We start from the raw sequence: 17945 nt of genomic DNA on the forward strand, positions 1-17945 counted from the left end.
CCTTCTTCTTTATGGCCTGGAAAAAGTAAAGACACTTGTCGCCTGATCGACTTAGAAATCTTCCCAAAGCCGCCAGACAACTTGTTAGCTTCTGAACCTCTCGGACGGTACGAGGCGACTGCATGTCGATGACCGCCTGCACTTTCTCTGGGTTCGCCTCTATTCCTCTCTGATTGATGAGGAATCCGAGAAATTTCCCAAACTCAACCCCAAATTCACATTTCTTGGGATTGAGCATGACATGGTGCCGTCTGAGTGTGGCGAAAGTTTCTCGGAGATCCGACAGATGATCTGTCTGAAGCTTAGACTTAACGATCATATCATCAATGTATGCCTCGACATTCCTTCCTATCTGGTCAAAGAATACAGTATTTATCATTCTTTGGAAGGTGGCCGGGGCATTCTTCAGACCAAACGGCATGACCGTGTAGCAGTATAACCCTTGATCAGTGACGAAGGTCGTCTTCTCCTGATCTTTCTTCCACAAAGGGATTTGATGAAAGCCACAATAGGCGTCCATAAAGCTCATCAAAGCATGGCCGGCTGTTGAGTCGACCAGATTATCAATTTTGGGCAAAGGGTAACTGTCTTTGGGGCACACCTTGTTTAGATCCGTGTAGTCTACACACATTCGCCAGGTACCATTCGGCTTTTTGACAAGCACAACATTTGCAACCCAGTCGGGGAAGTAACATTGCCGAATGAACCCTGCATCAAGTAGTTTCTTAACTTCGGCGGCTGCCGCCTGACTTCTGTCTTCGCCATGGTTCCGCTTCTTCTGCCTTACCGGCTTCTTTTTCGGATCCACGGCCAGTTTATGTACCGCCAGGTCAGGATTGATGCCGGGCATTTCATGGACTTTGAATGCAAAAATGTCTTTGTATTCTTTCAAAAGTTGGTGGAAATCTTCACCCAGAACTCTCAGAGCAGTCGTCCCAACCTTGACTGTTCGGTTAAGGCGTGAGTCGTCCAGGATCAGGTCCGTATGCTCACCAGTCGGCTGAGGGAGGAATTCGTCTGACCGCTCCTCTGCCAATGATTGCTATATTTTCTCTTCTCTTGCGGCCCCCAACTGGGCAGCCTTTCTTTTCTTGCCGCCTGCAACCTGAGCAGGCGCATTCTCCTTAACAACGTCAAGGTCTGCTTTTTTACCACTTGACCCAGCGACCATGACAGTGGGCTTGATATCCGAGAGGTAGAATTCTCGGGCCATCTTCTGATCTCCCCTTAGGGAGCCAACTGTTCCATCATCCCTCTCAAATTTGAGCAACATAAGAGACGGGATTATGACAGCTTTTGAATTATTCAGGGTTGGTCGTCCCAGAATCATGTTGTAGGCCGAGAGTTCCTCCACTACCAGGAACCGGACCACCATGTGGCGACCTTTTCCCTTTTCACCCAGGCGAATAGGTAAATCCACTCGTCCTACAGGGTGGACGACTCCTCCTCCAAACCCTACTAGAAGGTGGGATACCGGGTGTATGCAATCAGTCTGATATTTGAGCTTTGATAGACATTTGCTACTGATAAGGTCGGAAGAACTACCGGTATCTATGAGGATGCGGCCAACTCTTTGGTTGGCCACTTTGCATTCAATAACAATGGGGTCATCATGCGGCCCCCTCACCCCTCCTAAATCTTCTTCTGTGATGACCATTTCAGGAAATGAATTCTTGGAGGGTCGTTCTTGGTGAACAGAATTGATGTCTAGCCGCCTGATATTGTTTTTATTGCCCCTGATAGTGGGGCCGCCTCCTGAGAAGCCGCCTGCAATTGTGTAGACGACTGCATCATCTGTATCAGAACTGTCGGCCTGTTGGTTCTTTTTGACCGACTGCTTATTCTTTGAGGAAGTATTCCCCTTAGATTTCTTAACATAGGAGTCAAGATCGCCTTGTTTAGCCAGGCGGTCTAGGTACTGCATGAGACTGATACATTCGTTGGTTTCATGACCAACATCTTCATGATAATGGCAAAACTTATCCTGGTTCCGGTTGTTCGCAGAACCCTTCATGGGGGCCGGCTTCTCAATTGAGATCCGTCCCTTGATTTCTTTTAGGATAGCCTGGCTATCCTTGTTGAACGCATACTTAGGGGAGTATGGTTTGAACTCTTTCTTCTTCTTCTGGGCCGGCTGTTTAGAGGAATCAGCCGCCCAGACCTCTTTTCTCTTCTTATCATCCTTGTTGGCCGACGGCTTTGGCCGGCCTTCCTTCTTGTCGGACCTCCTTCCGTCCGACTGATTTCCAGTATTACAGAGATCAGTTGCTTGTATATAGGCTTCTGCCTCGATCAAGGCTTCTTGAAGAGTCGCCAACCTCTTTCGAACCAAGTCAAATTTGAAGGTCGACCCGTCCTTGAGACCTCTGAAAAAGTCAGTATAGGCCACCTCATCCAGTAGCCCTTGAATCTGTATCCTCATCAGGTTGAACCGCCTGATATAAGAACAAAGTCCCTCCTTCTCACCTTGCTGAATCGTCCCTAAATCAAGGGTCGTCTTCTTTGCAGGTATGTTCATGGCAAAATTGGAGGTGAATAAGTAAGCAAGCGTCTTGAAGTTGTTCACACAACCAGTCGGCAGGTTGTCGAACCATTGTTGTGCGATTCCTTTAAGAGTCGCTGGGAAACACTTGCACCAAGTGGAATCATCCAACCCTTGGAGGTACATTAGGTTGGTGAACGCCATCAAATGGTCTTCAGGGTTAGTAGTGCCGTCATAGGCGCCTACTAACACATTTTTAACTTTGGCCGGCTGAGCGGCTTCAATAATTTCCTTGGAGAAAGCCGACGGCTATTCTCCAAGTCTAAGCAACCGTAGCTGCCAGTCCAAAGGTTGGACATTTTTTGCCGCCTGTCCTCCAAACAGAGGTGGCTGCAGAAAATATTGTTGCGGTACATATGGTAAGTTTGGTACCGCCTAATCGTTATGAAATCCAGACCGACGGGAGGTACCATCTGTCTGACTCTCATGATTTGACTGGGTATACCTCATAGAGGTATTGCGCAGACTATCTTGAAAATCTGAAGTGGAGGCCGACTCTGACAGTCGGTCATTCTTCTTCAGCTCTAGCAATAGCCGAGCGTCTGTGTATGTTTTCTTTGACCCGTCCGCCTGTATATGACGAACGGGCTTCCTTTTCCCAGGTGTGGGAAAACGGTACTTTGTGAAATCAAGCACAGGCGGCTCCCACTTCCTAGAGTTAGGATGAGGGGTCGCCTCTCGTCCTTGAACAGGTTTCCTCTTTCCTGAAGAGGAAGGTTTCTTAGCCGACTGCTCCTTGGTCAGAGCAGGCGTCTTTTTGTTGATAAGTTCCTGGATCTCCCCCTTGAAGCCCCTCATGAAGGTCACGAGTTCATTTCTTGTAATGGGAGCAGATCCTTCAGCCGCCTGCTGCTGATCAGGTGGTGCGCCGACTGGATCACTGAGTCTAGTTTGATGATCTTCCCGTTCTCTCCTTTCGGTGTGACGGGTACGTCGGGCCCTTAGGGTCCCGTCTGAGGCTGTGTGTGCTTCAACTTCAACCTCATCTTCGGTATCATGATCCGACTGAACTTGAGGTTCGTTAAGGGGACGCCACTCTTCTGGAGTCGGTACAGACGTAGATGCCATCTCAAAAGTACTCTCCCCATAGACGGCGCCAAAATGTTTCGGGTTTTCTGATGTCCTGCGGGAGAGTTACAATTCCGAGACTGGAACCGGACGCCTATACCTGCAAAACAAATGGATACTCCGAGTGATTAAAGATCCGCCTCCAACGGTCAAGTTGGTACTTGTTTAAGGAGTAATTAATGCGGAGTAGTGTAATTGAGTCTCTCTAGGTGAGAGTGTTTAATGTGTGTAATCCCCTTTAATGAGGATTAATGAGCATATTTATATGCCTTGGGATGCGTGCCAATTCCTAGGTTTAGGTTAAACCTAGGGCTGACTGAGCCTCCCACGAGGATTGGGCCTTGTTGGCCGGTTTTCCCATTTGGCATGGGGGGACACGTGTCGTGTCGCAATTGGTCCATGGTGGATGTATATCTGATTGACACGTGGCAGACTCCTATTTGCCCATGTGAAGGACACGTGGCGGAACCTAATTGGTCCACTTGTCAGATAGTGATTGGTTGAGAAAATCCCCTAATCAACTTCTATTAATTGCATAATGATAAAAGTAGGATTACAGTTTATTGCAAGTACCAATGTGACTGTCCTAGGGGTAAGAAGAATGCAAGGAAGCCAATGTGTAACTGTGAGAATCAGTGTCCTTTCAAGATTTATGCTAGGTGTCTGACTAGGGTAGATTACTGGGAGATTAGATCAATGAGATTGAGACACACATGTGTGAGGAGGAACATGAACAACAAGATGAGTGCAGAGTACTTGGAAGACAAGTATTTAGAAAAGTGGAGAGCTGACCCTAACTGGAAACTCAAAGCATTTAGGAATAGGGTTTTATTGGATACAGGAATTAAGGTTAGTTACACTAAAGCTTGGATGGCTAGAGCAAGGGCTAAGTTTGTTATATATGGAATATGAGAAAGTGTTTGATTATGGGAAGGCATTAATGAAGTACAATCCAAGAAGTAGAGTTGGTGTAGTTGTTGATGGTATGGATGGGCTTGAGCCACCACTTTTTATGAAAATGTTTGTAGGCCTCAATGGCTTGCTTGATGGCTCTACTCAAGGGTGTAGGTCCATTATTGGAGTTGATGGCTGCCATTTGAAGATGGCATATCCAGGGCAGATATTAGTGGCTGTAGGCAAAGATGGGAACAATAACATTTTTCCATTTGCATGGGCTACTGTAGAGGTTGAAAATACAGAGAGTTGGGTGCGGTTCCTAGAAGAGTTAATGAAAGAGTTAGCAGGTGATGAAGGAGAAGGGTGGACCTTTATGTCAAATAGGTAAAAGGTATATACTTACCTTTAGTTTTGGTTTGTTTCTAATATGAACATGCTTATACACATGATCATGTTAACTTGACATTGACAGGGATTGCTTGAGGCATTCAAGAGTCAAGACAGTTGTGTCCAAAGCAAAAATCAGATTTTGTGTAAGGCAGGCCAACTTCAAGCTTCAATTCACTAGAAGTCTATTTAAAGAACTCTTTTGGAAAGTAGCTAGGGCAACTACTCTGGTAATTAAACTCAGGGCCGTCTCCGACAATTTGGAGGCCTTGTTCTAATAATAAAAATTAGGCCCTAATAATTTTTAAAGAACCATTTTTAATTTAAGGTAAAAAGCATTATTATTATATAATGATTTTTTCAACAATTTATAGAGCCAAAATTAATAATGCTAAGTTTTTATTGAAAATTTATACTTCAGAGTTCAGAGGAAAAAAAAAAAAACACCGTAATTTAATCAACCTCTGCACTCCAAAGAGCAAAGATCATAGCTCCAAGTCTACAAACTATAATGGAAGAATTCTTGGCCAAAGAACTTGTGGATTGAACCGAATTACAATTGAAAATAGATTGTAATTGTTTGTTTTTTTGGTGCAAAGATTGTAATTGTTTGGGGGTATGGAAGTACTTAATGCTGGTTTAATGGAGTATGAAAATAAATCGGCTGTTAATGTGAATCAAAATCGGATTATTATAATTGAGAATAAATTGTTGCTCAAAGTTTGCCTAAAAAATTGTTGTAGTTAGGTACAATTAAGGGAATTAGCCATTAAAGGAAGATAAAAAAGAGTGTTTAATTTTAATTGGAAATTTAGAAACTAAAGTCAAAGACTTAATTTTGGTGAAGAAAGAAGAATCTGAAGAGTTTGGATATGGTTTTGGAAATGGTGGCCTTGTTTTACAGGAATATGATAAAGATGAAATATTTACTCTTTTTTTTTTTTTTTTTTAATTTTTTTTTAAACTTGAACTTGCGAAATTTTGGGGCCCTCATTTTTGGGGGTCCTGTTCTGTGTATCATACAAAACCGGCTCTAAGACGGGCCGGGGTAAACTTCACATGTTAAGATTTGCCTACTGCATTATTAGTCAATGCTATATTTTTCAATACAGTATATGAACTGGTTGTTTGTTTTATATTTGATTCTAGGTTGATCATGAAGTTGCAATGGAGAGTATAAGAATTTTGAATGAAGAAGACTATGAATATCTTGCAAATATTCCCACCAAGCACTCTGGTGAAGGCATGCCTTTTCAACACAATGCAAATCAAACATGTTGTTGAACAACACGTGTGAAACCTTCAACTCCGTCATAAGAGAAGCAAGGGACAAGCCAATTCTGACCCAAATGGAATGGCTTAGGAGATATATGATGAGGAGATGTAATGAAAAGTGGGAAGTTGCAAAGAAATTAAGTGACAGGAATATGCCTTACATCAAGAAGACATTAGAAAGAATATATAGAGTGTGTCTCAACACTAGTAGAAAAAATCAAATAGGCACCCCCCCTTTAGCACCGGTTCTTGAAAATCGGTGCCAAAAGAAATGGGCGGGATTGGAAAATAGGGAGTTGGCACCGGTTCCAACCAAAACCGGTGCCAACTCATTTAATTAGCACCGGTTCAAACCGGTGCCAACCTTTAAAAAAAAAAACAAAAAACAAAAAAGCAATAGAGTTGGCACCGGTTCTCCTTAAACCGGTGCCAAATATAGTAATTAGCACCGGTTTGAACCGGTGCCATTTTAAAAAAAAACCCCCGGTTTAAGGCGCGTCTTCTTCTTTAATTCATTTCCTTGCTCTTTCCTCTTCGTTCTCGTCTAATCTGCCTCTCTCTCTCCTCCATTGTAGCGTACTCGAATTTCTCCATTGAAGGGGCTTCTGAGCTTTCTTAACACTCTGTCTCTCTTCTTCGATCTCATTCTCCATAACCGTCACTTTTCCTTTCCTTTCTTCTCTCTTTCGATCTCCTTCTCCTTCTCTCTTTCTACAATATTGGAGGTTAGGGTTTCTGGGTGCGTCTATTTGAATCAATTCAATGTGCGTGCGTGTTCAACAACAACAAATTCGAATCAATTTCGAACCAACAATCAGAAATTCGAGGTTAGGGTTTCTGGGTTTTTTCCTGGATTTTCTCCTCTTCTCTTCTTTATTCCTGCATTTTTTTTCCTTATTTTGTACTATTAATCTATCATAATCTTATATTAATGGATGGGAGAAATGTTTCTGGTCAAGTATTTTAATTACGCAAGAGTTAGAAATCCTATATACCAAAGATTGTTTACCAGGGGCGGCGTTAAGAATTCTCTTTATATACCGGAAATGCATGTTTCCACAGGCTCAAATTGACTGTTCCTGAATGTTCTGAACGACACACAATTTTTCTATAAATTTTTGTGATGGGTTTATATTGTTGATGTTTGCCCTCTTATTATTGGTATTTCCTTTACTTGGCATAGATTAATTTCTAGTTTCATGAAGAAAATTAGAAAAGAACATTTAGAGAAGGTGGAAGAATAACGGGACAGTAAATAGCTAAGAAAATATATTTGTTTTTTTATTGGACAGCAGTTTAATTTTTAATGATGAGCAACAGATTTTGAAATGATATTTGATGTCAAATGTTTATGAATCTAGAGTGGATTGTATGTAAGGTATGTAAGAGACATTGTTGTCGTAAAAAATCGAGCTATGTTACTTAAAAAGATAAAAGTATCAGGGTGTGGCTTGCACTGTCAAATTATGCAGCTATACTATGATCTTGTTGATTGGACACCTTCAGCAGGTACTCATTCGAGATTAATGGTGCCTACTGACTTTGATAGAATTATATCATTTGCCTTTAATTATTTTATGGTAATCTATATTTGCTCAAGGTCTTTTGGTTGTAAAATTTGGTAATCACTATAACTTGCTCTTCATTATTTTGTGAATTTGTAGTTGTGGTGATTGATTGTTAATGCCCAAAGCTGCCTCTCGATTGAATGGAGAAGCTTGTAAGTATTTAGACCAGTTGGCTCTTTCTGTCTTTCACTGAAAACTCATGATACAACTTCACTTTTTTAATATCCTTCCTGAATTTGCTGTTATGTACTCTCTCTACAAGACTACAACTATGGAAAGAATAGGATGATAAAATGTGTGTAAAATAAATGAATTTAGCCTATATGCATTTTGAACCCTGTTGAAAATTTTGGACTTCAAGAAAGTATTACCTTTTCTTTTGCTTTCATAAATTCATTCCCCTTAATTGCACTTTGCTCATTTTCCCATCCTAGCTGTATTATTGCTCTATACAGAATTGCTGCTCAAAGTTATATTGTAAAAATGATAGGTGATGAATTGATCCTGCCAGGTCTTAAAATGTGAATATGTTGTTTGTGGAGCGATTGTTACTCAAGCCGAGGTAAGAAAGTAAAGGACTTGATTATTGTTCTTGTTAAAATGGTTTATACAATTTTTCTATAAAATTTAGATGTCAATTTGCATAAAATATCTGAGAACACAGGATACGATAATTTAGCTAAAGTTGAGGTTGAAGATATTGAAAACGAAGTAAATACTGCTGTTATTTGCTACTTCCTTGAGGCTAATCTTCTAAATGTGTTTGAAAATTATATTAAATTCATTTTATGATTTGCCTATATTACTTATAATTTGCTTTTGTTTTTTAGTATTTTTTTTTTGTGAGGAAAGCTTATCTAAGTTCCTTCTCTGTATAATAGGGTTTGATGTAACGGAGATTTTAGAGGATAGCCAAGACGATCTTGAGGGATTGGATGCCTCGGCGTCACATATTGCAAATCTATTGTCAACAGAGCCTGCTGATGGTAACAGTCTGAACTTTGCACAGCTAGAATATATTTAGCAATAATATGATAAAACTTTATGACAACAATAAGTTTATAACAGCTTAATTATTTTTATTTACTAGTGTAATCCAACCAGAATACAATACAAATGTTTGTGAGTTTCATTTTACACCTGCTGTTAAACTGATTGCTTTTTCTGGGCATCTTTTTCCTTCTGGAGATGATTGCTAAGTAGGTATCTTTTTTATGCTGTTGGTTTTGCAGAAAACATTTGAAGAATATACTGACAGAACTGCTTTTGAGAGGCCACTCACCAGTGGTGTTGCCTATGCATTGAATGTTACTCACTCTGAGAGGGAGAAATTTGAAAAGCGTCAGGGATGGACTATAAAGAAGATGGAGCACGGGGATCAGACTCTTGTACAAGATTTTGATCCTGCAAAGATGGATCCTGCACCCATTCAAGATGAATATGCACCTGTTATATTCTGTCAAAGAACAGTAGCTCATATTGTCTCTATAGACAGGATGTCTGGAAAGGTATGTTCTTCAATTATTGAGGGTTCTTTGTTTATAAAGTAACATGTTTGATGAATTTCTATCTCTATTAATGTCATTCCCAGCAGTATAGTGTGTATTGTGAAATCTGTAAATGTAATTTAATGAGAGTCAAGATAGAAATTCCTGTTCTAAATTCTATTTGTGACGAGCAACTTTGCTGGAGTTAAATATATTTTTTGAGGAATCTATCTTGAGTCTCCTTTTGATTATGTATGGATATTTATCTATAATTAATATGACTCTCTCTTTAATTATGTATGGATACATATCTGTAATCAACTTTTTTCCAATTCAGTTCATCGTATATATGTTGGAAGCGTTTGGAAACTTATCGTTTCCATTTTTCACGCTTGGCTCAAGCTTTTCTTTCCTGAAACCTTTCATTTATCAAAATTGTATCTATCTGAGCTTATTGGATTTGATATGAAGCTATTCTTATTCTAGTTAATATATTATCTGAGCTTATTTGAACCATCAGTCCATATTAAACTATCAGACATGAATTATTGTAAGCTGTAAAGAATAGGGCCTACAATCAGTCTAGCACTTTAATCCCCTGACTGAAATGATCAGGATTTGAAGTGTCCGTATCTCTCATCAGCAATTAAAAACTTAAAACAGAATAGGGACTCTTTAATGACATCTATTATCTATATCTGATATAATTGTAGTTTCTACTTCAGCCACTACAAATAAATTAAGGTAAATTTTTATATATGCAGGAAGACCGTGACAATATTTTGCGAGCCAGGGCAACTGGAAAGGGTGTCTTGACTTCTCCATTTAAGCTACTTAAATCTAATCACCTGGGAGTAGTACTTACTTTTGCTGTCTATGACCATCAGCTTCCACCAGATGCCACTCCAGAGCAACGCATAACAGCAACTATGGGGTAATAAGTTTTTCCTTTGAACCTTGTTGCCTCTTTTACTTTAAACTATATATAGCAACAAATTAGAACGCCCATGAACGGTGTTTTAGGTAAGAAGGAATTTGACATAGAGTATATTCTGTATTTGATTAGTTTTTGCTATCTATGTTGGATCTGAATTTTGGCCTTTGTTTTAGGTATGCTGCAAATGTTGATGGATACTGATCTGGATGCTGATCAACTTGATTATGCCCAGACAGCTCATGCCAGCGGAAAGGATCTCATTTCCATTATTAATGAGGTTCTTGATCAGGCCAAGATAGAATCAGGCCGGCTTGAGCTTGAGGCAGTGCCCTTTGATTTGCGTAATATCCTAGACAATGTTGTTTCTCTATTCTCGGGAAAGTCTCGGGAAAAAGAAATTGAAGTATAATAAATTACTTAATCATGTAGAAGTTAATTTTTTATCCAAATTTGTGAGTGTAATTTAGTCCTAATTTTTATTTCCTTATTCATTGTCGGCAGTTGGCTATATATGTATCCAATAAGGTACCTGAGATTTTGGTTGGAGACCCTGGGCGATTCCGGCAGATTATAACAAATCTTGTTGGTAATTCAGTAAAGGTTAGTTTGCTAGCCTTATAAATAATTCTTTGCCTCCTTTCTTGTTTGTTCTTCATAATAGTGTAGTTAGGTGTGGAGCTGTGGTCTGTGGATGTCTAGCTTGTCAAATTCGAGGGCTAAATTTGGCCTGGTTGTGTGATAACCAATAGGTTCTTACAGATAATTTCTTTTCATTGGAAGTATATGCCTGTTAAAAATTATTCATTCTGTGAAGATCTCTACATTTTGAAATTTGTAACATATTTTTGTGTGGTGCATGTATACAAAAGCCTATTTTTTTGGGTGAATATTTAATTTCTTAATACACTTACTCTACAAACCTTTTGCATAGTATAGACGAGTGAGATTAATATGCACTTTGATCATCCTGGTATCTTTGTGAACATGTGAAGTATGTAGAGCATATGAGCATGCTCGATTCTTGTCTACTCCTTCAATGTGACCATTTGAACAATAGGCAGAAAGAAGATGCTTGAAACTTTCGATGTGAAATGCATAAATCAATGTGGTTCATTCAAAGATAGATCTGACAAACATTTTCTGGTTGCAGTATTCGGCTGACCGCCTTTGATACTGTCAAGAGTCTAGTTGCTGAAGGTGAGAAAGAGTTTCAGAGTATTGTTGAGGGAAACCGTAAGGAGGCAAAAGCAAGCTCAGCTCATTGAACGTTTGCTAGCTGCTGTTGGAGTATTTCTTAATTCAAGCTATTGTTTTCCTATTTTGTTTTGAAAGTTAACAGAAAAATGTAACTTTATATATATGTTAATGTTTATATATCAATTTAATGTTTATATATCAATTTAAGCCTCCCAAGAAACAGAAGCAGTGCAGCAATTGCAAGCACTACAAAAATTTGGCCTTTTAGCGACGGTGAAATCTGTCTCTAACTTCTAAAAATCCGTCGCTAGATATAGCTAGCTACGGATATTTCGACAGAATCACTCCGTTGGTATAACCTTGTCGCTAAATGGATTTAGAGACGGAAAAAAATAATTTGTCGATAAATTAAGCAACGGAAAAAAAAATCCGTCGCTCATATCAGTAACGAAAAAAAAAATCCGTCTCTCATATCAGCAATGGAAAAAAATATCTGTCTCTAAATTTAGCAACGGAAAAATTATTTTGTCTCTAAAAATAGAGATGCTATTCGGTACCCAATCTCAAGAATCACAATTGGTAGGAGTCGAACCTGTAACCTCAAAAATCACATGGTGAAACTCTTACCAACTATGCTAAATACTATTTGTTTACTTCTACGCACATAATTGATAATAATTGAAAGAAATATTACAGACGGAATTGAAAATCCGTCTCTAGTTTAGCAACGGATTTGAAAATCCGTCTCTAGTTTAGCAGCTGAAAAAAAAGCCCGTCTCTAGTTTAGCAGCTGAAAAAAAAATCCGTCTCTATTTTACATAATTCGTCTCTAAAGTAATATTTTACATAATTCGGTGCTCATATCTGGAACGGAATTAAAAATCCATCGCTCATATCAGCAACGGAAAAAAAATCCGTTTCTAAATTTAGCAAAGAGAAAAAAATTCGTCTCTAAATCTAGCAACGGAAAAAAATCCGTCCCTAAATTAGAGACGGATTTTCAATTCCGTTTTCAATTTAGAGACAGATATTTAATTCCGTCTCTATATTAATTTAGAGACGGATTTTTTTTCATTCCGTTTCTAATTTAGAAACGGATTGAAATCCGTCACTAATATTATTTTTCTATATGGACATTTTTTAATAGTGAAGCAGCTAGGGCATAACAAAATCACCTGCAAGAATGCCCCTGTCAATGACCCTCCTGTACAGGATCTAGGGTGGTAGACCTCCAATGGACACACCCTGGGTGAAAAATCAAAGAAAGAAGAGGGAAGCCAGGGCTACAAAGAAGGTTTCTGCAGATTTGCAAGTGCAACCATCCACTCACCCTACATCTCAGTCAACATTTCAAGATCCCATCCCTACCACACAACAAAGCCAAAACATCAGCCAGATCATGCAGCAAACTCTTAGCAGGGCCAAGTAGAAGCTGCCAATCAAATCTAAGATCGTAGATAGTCTTTATGAGTAGATTTTTCATGTTTGTACGTTGGCATAATTTTTTGGGATATTGTCTTATGTAGTAGACTAAAACAACAACATTAACTTAGGGTTTTTAGAAGCATTGGTGGTTAGTTTTTGTGTGTATTTTGAACATAACCTAAGGTATGACAACTTGCATTATGATGTTTTGCCATGGAATGTCTATGATGTTATTATTATCAGTTCTTTTCATCAACTTCTTTTGCACTAACCAATAGCGAAAAATATATACAACAAATGTGGAACAAAAACAGGGATAATATTTCATTAAGCCAAGTTCATAATGCAAAGCAAAGGAAAGTACATTCTTCGTTTTACCAGAACTACATTCAACCTAAGCTACTTTCAGTCGAAGTACAATTATTCCACCCCAACAAACATTAATCTACCTAAGCACAACAATAACAATTGCAACAAACACCATCAGGCAACATATGACAGGAAGCATCACTCCATGGCTCTTCAATAGCTTGCATTGATCTTTTAAACTCTGATTTTCAGCACAAACATCATGTAATTCCTTCTTCAATACTTTATCTCAGTCTTTTGTAGTTTATTGTCCAACAACAACTGGTTTGTGACATCTCTACCACTATGTCATCTCCTTATAAACCCAATTGAAGTAGTCACAGCCTCTAGTTTCAGTCACTTGATCATAGAACTGACATGCCTGAAATCTACGTCCTGGGTTCTCCCTGGTCCATGAAGTCAGCAAGCAAACTAGATATGCACACTTACAGATTTTCAACCATAAACAAGATCCTTGCAAAAAAAAATAAAAAAAAAATTAAAATGTATCCTTAATTACCAATAAATCGCAAAAAAAAAAAAAAAAAAAAAAAAAACAACCAATTTTGCTACATTATAACCCCACAATCAAAACCACAAATGTAATTTATAAACCCTAATTTCAATTGAAAAACCCCTATTTGATTTCAAAAACCCTAATTGAACATACCTTCTTGATAACATGATTATGCACTCAGTTTTGCATTTTCGATTGCCTTGAAGAACAAATTACAGATTTAAACCCTAATTATCACCTAAGTAATTAGCAACACAAACAGAAAAGAGGAGAGAGGGAAGTAATGGGGGGAACAGGGGAGAGAATTGTGAGAATAGAGAGGGAGAAGGAGGGAAAATAAGAAGGTAGTTAGAGGGGCCCACAGTGACGTTATGGTAGTAGTTTTTAAGGTCTTGAAGAATAGTTGGTGGCAAAAACTGTTGGTGGTTTTGTAAAAAATGGGTATAATTGTTAGTGGTATTTTTCAAATTTTTCAAAATTAAAAAACATTTCATAAGACCACTCTCAATGGTGAGCAAAAAAAATGCCCACCCACTATCTCTCTCAACAAATCTGTTTTGCCCATGGGCAAACTTTTTTCACAATTTCTCTCCCAATGATGAGCAAAAAAAAAAATGCTTGCCCACTACTCTCTCTCTCTTACTTTTTCAATACCCCATCATTACTTTCTCTCTCCTACACAATACTTCTTTATTTTATAATTTCATTTATATTTTAACAATATTACTCCATATAAATAAAAACTAGTCTAAATTTGTGCAACTTATTTTTTTTATTTGTGTCGTTTTTATCGTTAAAATAAAGAATATGGAGGATTTATGGTATTTCTGAAATTATACCAAAATATACCAAAATGCATGTCTATTTATAGATAATTAAATTTTATGACCGTTGGTAATTTTAATTTTTTTTTAATAAATATTTATTTCAGAATTTGCATTACAAAAAATATAACCATTGCAAATTGTGGGGCCCACCAGAGCACCATTCATCCTCAAATTTGCCCAAATCTTGGGCATTTTTAGAAATGCTCATGAGCATATTTTTGCATTTCTTCATTTGATCACCATTATAATGCATGAGCATATTTTTTACCTACCCAAAATGCCCATGAGCATATTTTTTTATCACCATTGGGAGTGCTCTAACAAGCAATGAACACTATGTCACATATAAAAGTATGTTCTTTTCACTCATTTTGGGCACAAATATGTTATTTTCACTCTAGGTATAAGTTCATTACATTTTAATATTATGTTCTTTTCACTATATCTATATTTTCATTACTTTTCTATAATATGTTATTTCCGCTTTTTTTTTTTTTTTTTTTTTAGAGAACGTCTGTACGATAGGCATCGTACAAACGCCTATAGGAACCACGCATGGGCTTAGTAGCTTGGGTTTATGTTGATTGGTATACGCCTATGACACTCTTCGATCATGCTTTCCGCCTAGAATTACTTTTGATGATGCCTCTACGACTCTACAATCAACTAAATAACATTCCCAATTTGTAACGATGGCTATAGTACAGCTTAAGTGCGTTAATCACTATACAATTACTTGAGTTTTCTTACAACAAATACAGCTACTCCGACTAGCAAACAAACACTATATTGGACTATTGTAGTATAATGAGTCAATCTTTGGCGTGAAAATGAACCAATTTACATTTTAAAGAAGTCGACTAATTGCTCTATCTTCAAGCAAAGCTTCAACAGCTCTCCTACCAGAAACTAAGGCCCCATCAAATGTAGCACTAGTTTGGTAATCCCCACACAAATACAACCCAAACCCAGGTCCAATCCTCGGACTCTTCATCAAGTCCGTAGGCGGGCTTTGATTTGGTTGGGCAAACTTGACCCGATAAGTCCTCAAATGCTTCCAACTCCCAACAATCGACTCCCCAAACCACCCCGAAAGCTCTCGTACCACCCGCCCAATCAACTCATCATCCGACACATCATCATACAATCCGATCAACGTAGCTGACACCAGCGCCTTATTAGGTGGGCCATACGACCGGGCAACATTAGTAGCGAAAAACATATTGTTCACAATCCCACGACCCGACCCATTAAGGTACAAAACCGGGTCCGAGGTTGGGAGTTTATCCTGATCTGTAGAAAAATACAAACAAACCGTACTCCGACCCGGCTTTTTATTACCCGGTTTATTTACTCCCTCCAACAAATATCCCGCTAAAATCTTTTCAACTTCTGGTTTTTCAACTGCTAAAATCACCCCAATCTCACTTCTCAAACTCTCCCCATTATCTAACCTCACATTAACCCTTTTTTCTTCATCAATGTCAATCGATACGACTCTCGAATTCAACCTAATGCAATCTCGAGGCAATTTTGACACCAATTGATTCGGTATTTCGCCGATTCCTTTTGCAGGAAGCGTATTATCTCCCAATGCGAGGCATCTAAAGATGAAATCGAATAACCTCGACGATGTTTCAAGGTCTCGATCGAAAAAAATCCCACCAAAAAATGGCCTAAAAAATCTATCAATAATCGAATCCGAAAAACCAGAATTTCTCAGCAATTCAATCACAGGAACCTCATCAGCAACAACAATTTGCTCAAATGATTTGGTTAAAACCTTAATTCTAGTTAATCCGATGAGCAATTTATCAAAAATTGTACCAATGGGATTACCTAGGGTTCCAATGGAGTCCCATAAATGGCGAACAGGATCAGCGACAGTATGAAATCCGCCATTGTAGTAAACTCGAGCTCCAGAGTAGAATTTCTGGAGGTCTAAGGAAGAATAATCGAGAAGCTTCTGTGCTTCAGGGTAAGCAGTGATGAAGATCTGGAAGCCTCGATCGAGGAGGAAGCCGTCGACGACGTCTGTACGGACACGACCGCCGACGCCGTTGGAAGCTTCGAGAAGGAGGAAAGGGACGCCGGAGGAGTGGAGGTGAGTGGCGGCGGAGAGGCCGGAGAGGCCGCCGCCGATGATGATGGCGGATTTGGGGTCGTTGACGGTGGATGTGGCGGCGTGCGGTGAGGTGTTGGTGTCGGCGAGGGTGGATTTAAGGGTGAGAGAGGAATTGCGGTGGCAGTGGCGGTGGCGGTGGCGATGTCGGCGGGGAAGGAAAAGGTGGGGATAGGAGGTGGTGATGGTGGTGGAAAGGGAGGTAGAGATGATCATTGAATATGGTAGCTATTGAATTTTGAGGATAAGGTATTATCTTTATTGTATTCTAGCTTTGGATGTTTTTGGGTTTTGTGGATGGATCATAAATGACCAGATGTGTGGCTCATCCATTGCATTACATTGGCTTTGGATTGCAATTTTGCATATGTGTGCAATATTAAGGGTATTGAGGTCTTGTCCGTTTTATCATATTTTCCATTAGTATAATTTTAGTTGAGAATTACTCTAATAAGTTCATATAAGGGTTAATTAGTACTCTCAAATTCAAATTACAACTATGATACCATATAAAATGATCTAAGTTAATCAAATAAATAGATTGTACGCTTAATAGTAAAAATGTGAAAACACATCTCCACTTTTAAGTGTTCTATGTGTACAGTATAAGTAATTTTATGCTCTATGGATACGACTATTAATAATGTCAATTTATTAAGAACTAATCTATCTATAACTTTATACTAAAGGCAAACTTTGAGATAACACGTGTCATCTTCTAATTAAAAATTTTCCGGCCTATATGTTTTTTTTTTGTCAAATATTAACTTCTATATTTGACATCAAATTTCATCCATATGTTCTACCAATATATATTTTCATATCTTTCTTCCCATTTTTATTGGGTATTAAAGTAGTAATATTTCATAAGACTTTAAATTAATTTTTTTTGTCTAATTATATACATATGTTGTACTTTGTTTTTTATTTCAAGAATAAACTCATCAACAATTTTCGGTGAAAATAAAATAAATGAAGTTGTAAAGAATCTATACTTTTATTAACATTGCACCTCATTTATTGTAAATTATATATTTATACATAACTATGTATTTTTTTTTGTTTAATATTATAGAAATATTAGATAAAAATACCCATTGACTATAGTCATAGCTGTACTAATAAAACAAAAAATAAATTCTCCACCATTCACTAAAAATGAAACAACTAATCAAGTAAATTACTCATGTGCCTATCAAAGTGTGGGATTAAAAGTGTATGGCACGGGTATTGACCTTGATTTTATTGTTAATGTATTGTATATGATGAAGTTATTTTATTATGTTTAGTAATGTAATTCACTTTTAAAATTAACTATTGTAGTAATAACTAAATGTTGTAATTCGTA

General features: G+C 38.2%; 2 protein-coding genes across 4 annotated transcripts; one reads left to right on the forward strand and one right to left on the reverse strand.

Annotated features, from left to right (window-relative positions):
* Window positions 1-6616: 6616 nt before the first annotated feature.
* LOC110716956 (histidine kinase 2-like) lies at window positions 6617-10542 on the forward strand. 3 transcript variants are annotated; one of them, XM_021895607.1, is made up of 7 exons: window positions 6617-6996; window positions 7834-7889; window positions 8228-8299; window positions 8619-8723; window positions 8970-9245; window positions 9989-10158; window positions 10335-10542. In XM_021895607.1, the coding sequence occupies exons 4-7, from the start codon at window positions 8673-8675 to the stop codon at window positions 10360-10362; spliced, it is 525 nt and encodes a 174-aa protein (XP_021751299.1). In that variant the 5' UTR covers window positions 6617-6996; window positions 7834-7889; window positions 8228-8299; window positions 8619-8672; the 3' UTR covers window positions 10363-10542. The 3 variants fall into 3 exon arrangements, with proteins under 3 accessions (XP_021751299.1, XP_021751300.1, XP_021751298.1); XM_021895608.1 differs by having other exon boundaries at window positions 8249-8299; XM_021895606.1 differs by having other exon boundaries at window positions 7834-8299.
* A 4588-nt stretch (window positions 10543-15130) lies between these two features.
* On the reverse strand, window positions 15131-17265 carry LOC110716841 (15-cis-phytoene desaturase, chloroplastic/chromoplastic-like). The gene has a single exon (XM_021895487.1). The coding sequence runs from the start codon at window positions 16811-16813 to the stop codon at window positions 15323-15325; it is 1491 nt and encodes a 496-aa protein (XP_021751179.1). The 5' UTR covers window positions 16814-17265; the 3' UTR covers window positions 15131-15322.
* Window positions 17266-17945: the final 680 nt, after the last annotated feature.

Source organism: Chenopodium quinoa, unplaced genomic scaffold (genome assembly GCF_001683475.1).
Source record: "Chenopodium quinoa cultivar QQ74 unplaced genomic scaffold, ASM168347v1, whole genome shotgun sequence".
Classification (NCBI taxonomy): domain Eukaryota; kingdom Viridiplantae; phylum Streptophyta; class Magnoliopsida; order Caryophyllales; family Amaranthaceae; genus Chenopodium; species Chenopodium quinoa.

Bases quoted from the DNA above. Each gene is read 5' to 3' on its own strand.
- LOC110716841 (XM_021895487.1), bottom strand. From the start codon at position 16,813: ATGATCATCTCTACCTCCCTTTCCACCACCATCACCACCTCCTATCCC.
- LOC110716956 (XM_021895606.1), top strand. From the start codon at position 8,673: ATGCCTCGGCGTCACATATTGCAAATCTATTGTCAACAGAGCCTGCTG. The intron at 8,724-8,969 runs GTAACAGTCTGA...TTGGTTTTGCAG, and splicing joins GTCAACAGAGCCTGCTGATG to AAAACATTTGAAGAATATAC. The intron at 9,246-9,988 runs GTATGTTCTTCA...TTATATATGCAG, and splicing joins TAGACAGGATGTCTGGAAAG to GAAGACCGTGACAATATTTT.